Source organism: Eriocheir sinensis, chromosome 16 (assembly GCF_024679095.1).
Source record: "Eriocheir sinensis breed Jianghai 21 chromosome 16, ASM2467909v1, whole genome shotgun sequence".
Lineage (NCBI taxonomy): Eukaryota > Metazoa > Arthropoda > Malacostraca > Decapoda > Varunidae > Eriocheir > Eriocheir sinensis.
This window is the reverse complement of record NC_066524.1, coordinates 15,980,929-15,992,881: the sequence shown is the minus strand read 5'-3', so window position 1 is coordinate 15,992,881 and position 11,953 is coordinate 15,980,929. Positions and strand designations below refer to the sequence as shown.

Here is an 11,953-nt window from a genome sequence, read left to right as displayed (position 1 = left end):
CTAACAGACACAATGATAACCAAACAACTCTGCAGAAACACATAAATATATCGTAAAATCAATCTTATGTTAAATATCTTCTTTTATATAACCTATCGCACCATATAAATTCGTCTTTTAACTACACTAACATTGATTGATTGATTGATTGATAGTTTATTGTTGCAAGTAAACAACAAAGGAGAAGGGAGGAACATATGCCACCCCAACCCCCAGGCAATACATGGTGTGATTATACAACTAAGCATACATGTGGAAGTGTATATAGCACCATATGAAACTAAAAAAATACAATGGTAGGGGACAAGTGCTAAAAAATAAACGCCTTGAGTTAGTCAGGGGAGTAGACATACAGGGGACTGAACATATGAACTATAATCTAAACTAAAAATATACAATATGGTAGGGGACAGTGGCAAATAAATAAACGCCTTGAGTTAGTCAGGGGAGGAGACATATAGGGGACTGAACATATATGAAACTCGTCATTTACTAACATTTATTAACCAAATCATCACTAACAGACACAATGATAACCAGACAACTCAGTTAATTACCGCAGAAACACATAAATATATCGTAAAATCTATTATATTATATATATCTATACTTTTATTACTTATCGCACCATAAATTCGTCTTTTAACTGCACTAACATTACTTATAAGACACAACGAGACTCTTATACATGGCTCCTAATTACTGTAGCCTATCAACCCCTAATTAAGAAATCTCATAGCTGTTAATTCTCACTAGTTTTATATTTACATTGACTTAATTTATATTACCTCACGCACCATATGGCCTCATTATTTACCAGCCAAAACATTAGTATAAGTGTGTGTGCATAAGTAAAGGGCAAGTAGCTACATATATGAGTGTGTTTGTATAAGTAAAGGGCATAAGTGTGTTTCATGATGCCAGTACAAACATGAAAGATTTGGGAACATACATCCTTGCATCAGTATCTACAAAGCTAACCTAACATATATGTATACTGCTTATAACTAACTATCTCTGGTTCCGATGGTTGGTTCTAAGGGGCAGCTGGTAACTCGCTTAATCTCACCTATCAGCAGGTATACGGGCCACTCAAGTGAGGTGTGATTCAAGAGCAAAATACGCATCCTGTTCCCGCCCAGTGACCGCCAGTGAGAACGATTTATGATGATCCACTTACAGGACCTCATTGGATCAGGGACACTGGGTACACAGCAGGGCAACCCGACCTATGGGGAAGGGGAGAGAGAGAGAGAGATTGTTGTTGTTGTTGATTTGTCCTCCCTAGGGAGGGCACGGGCTGGTGGGCCCGTCAGAGGATGTCGTCAGTTTTCAGTTTATCGAGGAGGTGGGAATTCTGCCACCACCTCTGCCAGGGTGGAGTCTTGGGTGAGGCTCACCCGCTCTGCTGCTGCCTGGGGAGCCGTATCGTCGTCAGGGTGGAGATGTGGGGTGGTGAGGGGGCACTCCAGGATGTAGTGCAGCAGAGGTTTCCGGGTGGCTTGCCAGCAGTGGGGGCAGGGTGGGTCATCCTTGTTTGCCACCTCCTCGTAGCAGGCAAACCCGAGTCTGAGGCGGCGGATGGAGGCGAGGATGGTGTGGGGGAGCTGTATGACAGGCTTGTGGTGAGTGGCGCAGTGCTGTACCACGAGGCAGAGGCAGAGCCCTGAACCAGGACGGCCTCGTGTTCTAGTCGGGTGAGTGAGAGGGCCGCCTGGGATGCCTTGTCCTTAATGTAGGACAGGCTGGGGGCAAGGGGGAAGGGTGTTGGCTTCATGGAGGATGGTGGTTATGAGCCGAGTGTTGTCACTGACGCTCTTCGCCTGCGGACCTTGAGGGCTGACAGCGAGTCGGAGTGGATGATGATGGTGGTGTTCATGTTGGCAGTGGCGTGACGCAGGGCACAGAGGATGGCTGCCAGTTCTGCCTGCAGGATGGAGACTTGCGGTGGTAGGCGCCACAGTCCTGTCTGGGTTCCGCACACGAAGGCAGCCCCCACAGACCCATCGGCGCCCAGCGAGCCATCGGTGTAGTAGTGGCTGGCAGTCCTGTCGTCCATGGAAGCCACACGCTGCAAGGCCTCTTGGCGGAGGGTGATGGGGTGAGAGGCCCTAAGGGCCTAGGAGCTGAGGTGGTAGGGAGGCTCATCTGGAGTGGACCAGGAACTCAGGGTGGAGGGGAGTGGTAGCCAGGGTGTGGCAGGTCTGAGCCACTGCAGACAATTAAGCCTCTCCACTTCCAAGTGACGGACTGCATCGGCGGCATCGTGTATCCACTCCCCGTCTGGAGTGAGTTGTGGTGGTCTCTGGAAGGCATGAAGCAGCTGTGTGGAGACTGTGCCGTGTGGTTGCTGCTTCATGAACTTCCCAACTCATTAGATGTTCGGGCCAGGATGCGGTGGTGGAGTGATGGGAAGCCACTTTCCAGGCGAAGTTTGGTCAGGAGAGAGAGAGAGAGAGAGAGAGAGAGAATCACAAGTATAATAGCCACAAATTGCACTAGGAATATAATAAGAGCTTGTCCGGGTGCAAAATGAAGCTGCAGTGTCTCTAATATTTATCATGTCATACTCTTTCACTATACAATACTACTATAACCAAATTTCTTTGTAGACTTAATTATGTCACCAGATTTTAAAACAAGATAAACTTCCACTTCCACTTTTCATTCAATATCTCTACGTAGGAAGAATCAAAAACGTTAATTAGTAGTGCATGTGATATCCGTACGCACAGGAAATAGGCCTACTACTTATATTACTGTCACACATATAATACTTTTTTTTTTAGTGAACCAATATATCATGCATTCTGTACACTAGTCTATCAATCCCAAATGTCAAGCGAAGCCTACTCTTCCATCTGATTTCCTATTGTAAAACTTGTCTCTACCTACACAAAATTACCATCATACACATATTAGTAAACCATCTTTCTGTCTATACCCTTGAGTTCAACCTGCGAGAGTTCAATGGCCGGCTTGACTATAGGCCTATCAGTGATTATTATTGGATGCTACTTTCACCGAGATAAAGGTCGCGCTACGTAGTCTCAGCTTGGTAAAGGTCAAGAAGGCTGGTGATGATGTATAGCAAGGTGTAGAGTTAACTTGGTAGCAGCGACGGGCCAAATTTGTGGCTTTATATACCGTGTAGCAGCAACGGGCCAAATTTGTGCCATGCTATAAGCCCCCCAAAATAGATGATGCATAAACTGATCACAAATGCTTTGATATATATTATGAAATGGTTTGTGTGAGTGATGATTTTTTCTCGCTTAGAGGGACCATTAAGAAACATGATCCCCGCTGCTACCGGGTTAATCGATAAAGCTAAGGATCACGATAAAAGTTGACGCAATCCCAGAAGAAGAAACAATGAAACTAAAGTAAGATGGTGCACTAAACAGAAAAAAATAGTAAACAAGTAATGATGTGCAGTAAACAGTAAAAGAACGGCGAAAAACAGTAACAATAGGCTACATAACAACAACAAAAAACAATAGAAGCAATAAATAGTAAACAAATATATATAATAATCTTTCATGTATTTTAAGAGTATCCTGCATTAGCCCCTATAGATGATTAATTACTTCTGGATGCAGTCCCTTAATTAATTGTATCTGCCACACTAATCTCATCATAGTTATTATTTATTTTTAATGTATCACTTGTCACCCTACCATTGTACCTGTTTAGCTCCATATGGTGCTACCTACGGGTATATCAGTAGTTGACTAGTTAATTGTACAATCACACTATGTATTGCCTGGGGGTATACGCTGCCTCCCTTTTACAACAATAAACCATCAATCAATGCAATCATATATGTTGATGTACAGTATGTGCCGTTAGCAGCCTCCACCTTATCTCTGAGTTTACGTTCTTCCTCTACTCTTTATTTCATATATGGCGAATTTGTGGTTGTTTTTCCGATGGTAACTCTATCTATCTATCTATCTATCTATCTATCTGTGTTTATCTGTCTATCTATCTATTTATCTATCTGTGTTTATGTCTATCTTTCTATCTATCTATCCATCTATCTATTTGTGTTTATCTGTCTATCTATCTAACTATCTATCTATTTATCTATCTATCTATATATCTATCTATCTGTGTTTATCTGTCTATCTATCACCAGAACACGCGTATCTACCCTAATGAAAGCAGAACTGTTAGGAATGCATTACTCTTTAGATACCCCAAAAATTATACAAATGAGTCAAGAATGATGGAGGAAGTGTCGCCGTGGAGCCATCACTATTAAACTGTATATATTTGTTTTAGTCACCCCCCACAACACTTCCATGGATGGCGTGCATGACCCAGGCGTGATTGAAAAAAGATAAAACAATCTATACCAACATCACGTATAGTATCACGTATAGTTCCACTCTGGCCTTGCGTGCGATAGGCTGCATGGTATAACAGTGGACTCGCTTCAATAATTCATGCCCTCATACAGCACACAGCCAGTCATGCATAAGTTAACAGTACAAGGAACTCAAGCCAAACATTCCACGATGTAACAGAAACTCGATCAAGTAGCCTACGCTGTCTTCCTTTGCCCTTCCCTCAGATTACATGAAAATAAACGAAATAAGGGAATATAACTGATCAAAACCCACTCTAGAATGCATAGGGGATGTAACATTAGCACTAGCAACATTAACTTAGATTTTGAACCTATCCCTACATACCTATTACTTAAAATATACGAAACGGAGAATTTGAATGAGCAGAAGCACCTCTACAATGCATAATATAGGAGGAATGTAGCAGTAACACGCGCGGCCTTCCTCAACCAGTCCCTCAAATAATATATATCTAAAAAATACCTAAAGGGAGGACTCTAAATGACAATACAAAAATAATAAAGAAATGAATGCCTGTAAGTCGAGTAAGTTAATTATTCAGGAAGTTGCATCCATGTATCTGTATGTCGCCTAGTCAACAGAATTACTTAAAAATATATGAAATAGAGACATAATTGGGCACACAAGGCTTCAGGATGTACTCAGGATAGGTAAGATAGTCAAGAAAGATGCATTTAGCCTATGTGCCTGAAAGTCTGCCCGAAAGGAAGAAACAATTAAGGAAAAGAGGAAAAGTGAATGGAACACACCAGAGAAGGAAAAACATGGAAGAAAACAAAGAGAAAGAAGGAAGGAATGAAAACAGAAGAAATTAAATGATCTCAAACTCCATAAAATATTCAAAAAGGTGCATTGATGGGTCTGGATGTCGCCCATAGTCAACAGAATAGATTATAGTGGGCGAGCGAGGCTACTTACTTAAATACTATATACTTAAAACAACGGAAAAGGAGATATAAGTGATAAAATAATCCCCTTGAATGCTTGCAGGAGGCGTAAGATGTTCAATAAGTTGCATTCATGTGTTTCTGCGTCGCCCAACCAACAGGACACAGATTCTATCGTGAGCGAGGCCACAGTATTGAGCTGCTGTTCCTACTCCTCCTGTCACTCCCCCAAGACGCCGCCACCTGTCAGTCTGTCACGGAGAGTCACGCCGCTAGTCACGTTTCTCCAGGTGTTACTGAGGGAGGTTTAGTCATCGAGTAGCGAAAGCTGTGATGTGAAAGTTCTGCTAAGTGTTCGTTCCCGCGGCTGTGAGAGTTACGCTGTGTATGTGGGACGCAACGTTATGCAAATACGGAAGGTCAGATCGACATGGCTTGTGACACTCCCGACTTCTTGCAGATTTTTTTTTCTTCCTTGGACTTAACTGATTTGACATGAGTGGACTATCTGCTATAACGTTTCCCTGATAACATTCCCCTTCTAAATGACCTACAGTCCTTGTGTTAATATAATAAATAGCAACATATAACCCCCCAAAAAAAAGTATTAATATCACCACGAATCTATACGTAATGAACTTCGTATAAATGTGATGTGGTAATGATAAAGTGTGGATGATAATAATAATGATAATAATAATGATAGTGGGAAATCAGGTAACGCATATATATATCCAAGAAGTAGTGATTAATTAGAGCAAATCAAGGAGTAGGTATTATGAAGTTACACACCTATTCATATAACCGTCACCTGCGTGTACAGTGCTATTGAATCAGCCCCTTAGCAAACAAGCAAACAAGTCCACATTCTATTTGCGTTCCCTGTGAAGATCAATGTGGCTCGCTTACGTCTCTCTCTCTCTCTCTCTCTCTCTCTCTCTCTCTCTCTCTTTGGGTACTATTGCAGTTATGTGATATACTGATAAGCAGGGCGGGGTTACCATAGTCCATCTGAGTACCCACAAGGCTGAACGTTAGGGGTCAAAAGAACTATAAGGTGGAGTGGCTGATAAGGAGATAAGACGATAATTATGTAAGTAAAAACAGGATAGCGTAATACGTATAGCTTTTGAGTCGACTGTCCTGAAATAAATACAAATAAAAAGATGCATATATAGAGAGATTGATGGGACAGGAGTGCTAGGTTATAGATGAAGATATACAGCCTACCTCTTCAGACAACATAAAAAAATATGAAAGTAATGCTGATAAACGAATAAAAACCAGGACAGTGAAGTATACGTGGTTTGGAATTGAGCTGTCCTGAAATAGATGTATATAGAGATTGATAAGACAGAAGTGCTAGACTATAGATGAAGATATATAGCCTACAATTCCTCAGACGTACAGCACCAACAGAAAAAAGAAATGTCCATAAAGATAGGTAATAATCAGTAATAGCTTGATATTCGTCTGTCCTGAAATAGATGTATGTATAAATTGATGAAGGGAGAGTGTTATAGATAAATGTGCATCCTGAGACAACACCAAAATATATACAACAAAAAATAAGCTGATCAGAAAAGGTAATAATAAAAACAGTGAGTGGTTTGGAGTTCGGCTGTTATGAGTGTTATATGAAAGAAATAGAAAGTGTTATAGGTGAACATATGAAGGTTCCTCAGACAACACCAGAGAAATATATGAAAATTATGCCAATGGAATTTAGTGATACGAGCGCATGAGGATAAATCAGACTCTGGATTAAATTATGCTATATACTCTGCATCACTTTTCAACGCGTGGGAGAAACGGGTTTATTTTTATACTTAATAACATGTATAATTCCACAAGTGTTCCGGGATGAAGCTCCCAGACTCATTATTGTATATACCGCTCTTAATAACAAGGGAGGGATAATTAACCCGGCCACGCATCTACTCCCCAGGCTTCACGTTATTATCATTATTATTACTATTATTATTATTGAGATCCATGAACGAGCATTAAGGGAAAACAATGATATCCTATATAGACCCAAACAGAATCCTCTCGATGAGCAGACGCGGATTAAGCAAAGATAACATTGAAGATAAAGAAAAATAACTGCTGTATGCGGGAAAAAAAAGAGAAATTGAAATAACAGGAGGAGAACCCACAGTGAAAAGTACTATAATATAAAATGACAAAAATGCCGTTACAAATTAAGGCTATGCTGAATACAATTGTGTGATAAATAAGAGCAACAGCATATAGTAGGAAGTATAAAAAAGGATACAAAAACGAGGTACCCAAGGACGAGGTGATATTCCCTTTACATTTGTAGCCTTGATGCGGGCGAAGGCTGACACGCTAGCCATTAAAATTTGTGTCAAGGACGATAAGCACCAATAATTCAGACAATATGGCACCTGTTCCGGGGAAGCCATGCTGTTGGTGAAGGTAGTACTAGTGATAGGTTGCTGGTAAAGATAGTTGACATAAAGGAGGTTAAAATAAAGGTAAACAAAGGTAAATAAACGGGGTGCGTGTTGCCTCGGGATCCGCCATGCTGTCAAATTATTATCAGACGAGGCTATGATAACTTTCACAATAATCTATACCTACTAATGACCATCAATTAAATGTTTTCGCGCATGATACACCTTCCACCAAAATTTTTATAATATTTATGAATAGAAAAATGTTTAGGGTAAATGCTCCAGCATCTGCAAGACCAGCCATCCCCCTTTGTTGTATTTTACAACAATAAATATTCCAATTCAATTCAGTATCTGCTACCCGCTGTTTTGGTCTCTGTCCTGTGATAACCTGTTGATAATGGCGACTGTACTGACTCCAGGGTCTCTTGCTATGTTTTTTTTCCTTTGATAACCTGTAGATTAAAGACCAACCAGGTGATAAATTAGAAGAGCAGTTGGTTGGGTAAGAAACGAGATATTAATTTAATTGGCACGTTAATTAAGAAAACCAAACTTTACGGGGTACGCGACACCTGGGGGGTGTCAAAATATAGCACTTTGCAAAACTGGGTTAAAAATTAACGTTCTTATACCATCTAGAAATAATCCCCGAGCAATGTTTTCCTCGTAGTGAAAATTTTAAATGTCTGGCGTGGGTTTAAATGGACCGAGTTAAAGGTTAAATTTTCTCTTTTTTTTTTAATCGCAAGAAATCTAAAATCGATCAGATTTACGTGAAACGCGCAGGGAATGTTAATTGTACAAGTGGCAAGGACCTATGATTAAATATTGTTGATAGGGTAAAGGAGATAGGAGTATTAAGAGGAAAAAGTGACAAAAAAACACGATTTTATGCGAAGTTCGACGAACATAATAAAAGAAATACAATTATGCCTTTCTGTATGGGAAACTTTCAGAATATTTTCTATAGGGCTCCAGGCATACTTAAAGACTATTCACAACCAAAAAATGAAAATGATTGGCTATGTATTAATGGTGCTGTGTAATTTTAAGTGTCGCTACACGTATACGCACATGTATACGTATGAGTATACATATAAGTATACATACATTGTTCTGGCTCGTACAAAATGTAGGTAACATAGATGCCTACTTAGTTTTATCGCAATACCCGATAGTTTAGTTAGATGATCTCAGGTGTCGCGTACCCCCTTAACTCAGTGTGGAGACGAACAATGACTCGGGGGAGTGTCATTGCTCAGGGTGATCACATACCTTGATCAATGCCATCCCTTGCCCCTGCCCTGAGTTACGTGGGCGTCCCCTTGGCCTACTCCATTCAGGGTTTTAACACGACTTTCTTTTACCATGGCGAACAGTGACTCAGGGTGATCACATACCTTAAACAATGCCATCCCTTGCCCTTTTCATGAGTTACGTGGGCGTCCCTTTGGCAACCTCCATTCAGGATTTAAACACGACTATCTTTACCATGGCGAACAGCGACTCAGGGTGATCACATACCTTAAACGATCCCATCCCTTGCCCCTTTCATGAGCTACGTGGGCGTCCCCTTGCTCTCCACTCAGTTTTAACATGACTTTCCTTCAGGGTGGAAAACGCGGCCATGGTGGAGCGGGGCGTGGTGAGGTGACGCCTGATACCCCACCCACAGCATGAACGGGTGGTCCAACAATTATTACACCCAACAGGCGGTGAGAGACACCCCTCGCCCATCCCAAGGCCTAACCTCAAGCCCCTTCGTCAGCCGCTCCCGAAGGAACAGCCTCGCAAAGACCGACAATGGAGTGGTGAAGTTATGCGTGTTCCGCGTGGCCCACCTCACACAAATCACCCTCAGGTCCTTCATTGAGCGCCAGGACGTGAGGGTGCTGGATATTGAGCAGACTTCCCACAATGGCACGGCGTATAGGTCCTTCGTGGTTACCGTGGCGGAGAAGGACGCCCCCAAGCTGCTGAATAAGGGCTTCTGGCCGGGCCTTGTGGCATGTAGGACTTTGGAGGACGACGAGCCTTTGCGAAATGAGGTCTTCAGCAGGAGGAACGTGCGGGAAAATATTGTTATTCCCGCCAGCAGAACAGGTACAGTTTTATGCCATATTTTCACATACAAACGCTATATGATGGTAATATAATGGGGAACCTTGGGGCAATGAGGTCTTCAGCAGGAGGAACGCGCGGGAAAGTAGTGTTAATCCCCGCCAGCAACAGAACAGCAGGTATAGCTTCAACTCAGTTTTATGCAACGTTTTCATATTCGGACGGGTACTTCTACTATTTTGTTTGCGCCATTTTATGTAAATTATGTAATGGTTCGAATCCTCATAGTTTGGTTCACACAAACTTCGCTGCATGGGTCTCCTCTTCAACATCTGATGACCAAATCCCAGTGCCTATATACACGAAAGCCTTAAAAGCCAACATTGGAGTCCACTAATAGCAATATTCAGATTGCTAACAACAGCAGATCTACTATCAACGCTTCAAAATTGGTCATGAGGGTTTTAAGCAAAAATGAGTCGCAATAAAAAAATCTTTAGCACTTAACTATTTATAAATTGTTTCAAGGCTACATTAAGACACCATTACCACAAAAGTGGGTTGCAATAATAAGGCTTGACCAAGATCGAAGAACACTTTCTATAAATTCTTTTTCAAAACTGCAACATTACTTTTTCCCTCTCTTTTTAAGGTGACTCCAGTCCACATCGCAGCCGCAGGAACAGCACGATGAGCGGGGCACTGCAAGACAAGCTGAGGTCACTCCAACAAGTGGCTGGCCAACCTTACAACACGAACAGCACTGATGAACAAGTGAGGAAGGAACGTAAAAGAGCGAATCGCAACTATTTAAAAGTGATCGAAGGAAAGAATGACAGAGAGCCAACCAGTCTCCAAAAAGAAAAGTTACCGGCTGTCAAAAAGAACGGTCTTGGCGAAAAGGGATCCAAAAGTGTCATGCGTAAGATTGGTAAGTCTCCTAAAGTGACTAGAAAGGCTGCCATCATCAAAGTGAAGCGGAAAATAAGTGATGAAAGTAACCCTGAGAGGAAAGAACCCCCAAGGACTTCCACCGTAAAGGCAAAACGAAAACAAAGTGATGAAAATAAAGTGAAAAAACAAAACCCAAGTGACACTGAAAAGGGAAGAGCAAGAACACCCTTTTACAAGACAGCAAGGACTAGGAAATCAAGTGTTACAAACTTTCCCAACCCAACCAAGAACCGGAAACTAAAGACTGAGGGTGATACGAGTAGCAGGAACAGTAACAGTGAAAGGACATCAGACCAGGAAATAAGTGAGGGGAAAACTCGGCCACAGAAACCTGATATATCCCCCCTCAGGGTACCCACAGTTAACAAAAAATATACAACCCTCTCCAGCCAAAAACCCACAGAAAACAAAGAAAACTTCAGCAAACCCCAGGAAATTCAATCAAACTGGCTCAAACCGATGCAGGCCCTTCTGAAAGTTTCATCCGAGGAAGCAATGGAAAGGCTACTGGGACCAGAGTTTGATGGACTTATAATACAGGAAAACATATCAGACCGAGAGCTGTTTCTGGGGGTGCGATTGCTGGCTCACTGTGCCCGGGCTGATGTGGAACCAACCATGCAGCAGAATTTAGTGTACCGGATTTGCCAGCCACAGATTATTACGCTCATCAAGGAGTTTACAAGGACTGTGGAGGAGAAGTACAAAGAGAGGGCCGAGAGCTATTTCTGGCACCTTGGGGAGTTCCTAGACTTGTATATAGTGCATGAGATTTTCCTACAGGGTATGCTTAGTTTATTCACCACATGCCTGTCCAAGATCCTGGCCTTAAGTTACAGGAAGTATGTGAGTATGGACTTAGTGAAGGTGTACAGAGGCATGCATTCAAAGGTGTTTACAAATCTGCCATGACAATACCTGTATATTTGATGTCTCTTTTGATAAACTTCCTTCCAGAGTGGAGCTGTGTCACACAGCCATTAATCAGACAAGTCCTGTCATTTCTCTTACATATCTGATGAGAAACTACACCGAGTCATGATATGTGGGAGTATGAGGTGCAACACATGTAGGTCACTGTATGTTGAGCAATATTTTCTTACTCATCAAAGCCATAATCACAAATAACTGTTCTGTACACAAATACTGTACTCAATATTCTCACAATGCAGAATATACAAATGCCAAGATTTTCGTCTTTTAATCTTGTTTTGACTTAAGTGTTTACAGAATTATTGTAGGTACAGCTGAT

At 41.7% G+C, this 11,953-nt stretch overlaps 1 protein-coding gene across 3 annotated transcripts; it reads left to right on the top strand.

Annotated features, from left to right (window-relative positions):
• The first annotated feature begins 5,357 nt into the window (after nt 1-5,357).
• LOC126999402 (uncharacterized) lies at nt 5,358-11,891 on the top strand. Of its 3 annotated transcripts, none has more exons than XM_050861979.1 (3): nt 5,358-5,682; nt 9,298-9,789; nt 10,400-11,891. In XM_050861979.1, the coding sequence occupies exons 2-3, from the start codon at nt 9,363-9,365 to the stop codon at nt 11,611-11,613; spliced, it is 1,641 nt and encodes a 546-aa protein (XP_050717936.1). In that variant the 5' UTR covers nt 5,358-5,682; nt 9,298-9,362; the 3' UTR covers nt 11,614-11,891. The 3 variants fall into 3 exon arrangements, with proteins under 3 accessions (XP_050717936.1, XP_050717934.1, XP_050717935.1); XM_050861977.1 differs by having other exon boundaries at nt 5,358-7,705; XM_050861978.1 differs by having other exon boundaries at nt 5,359-5,553.
• Nucleotides 11,892-11,953: the final 62 nt, after the last annotated feature.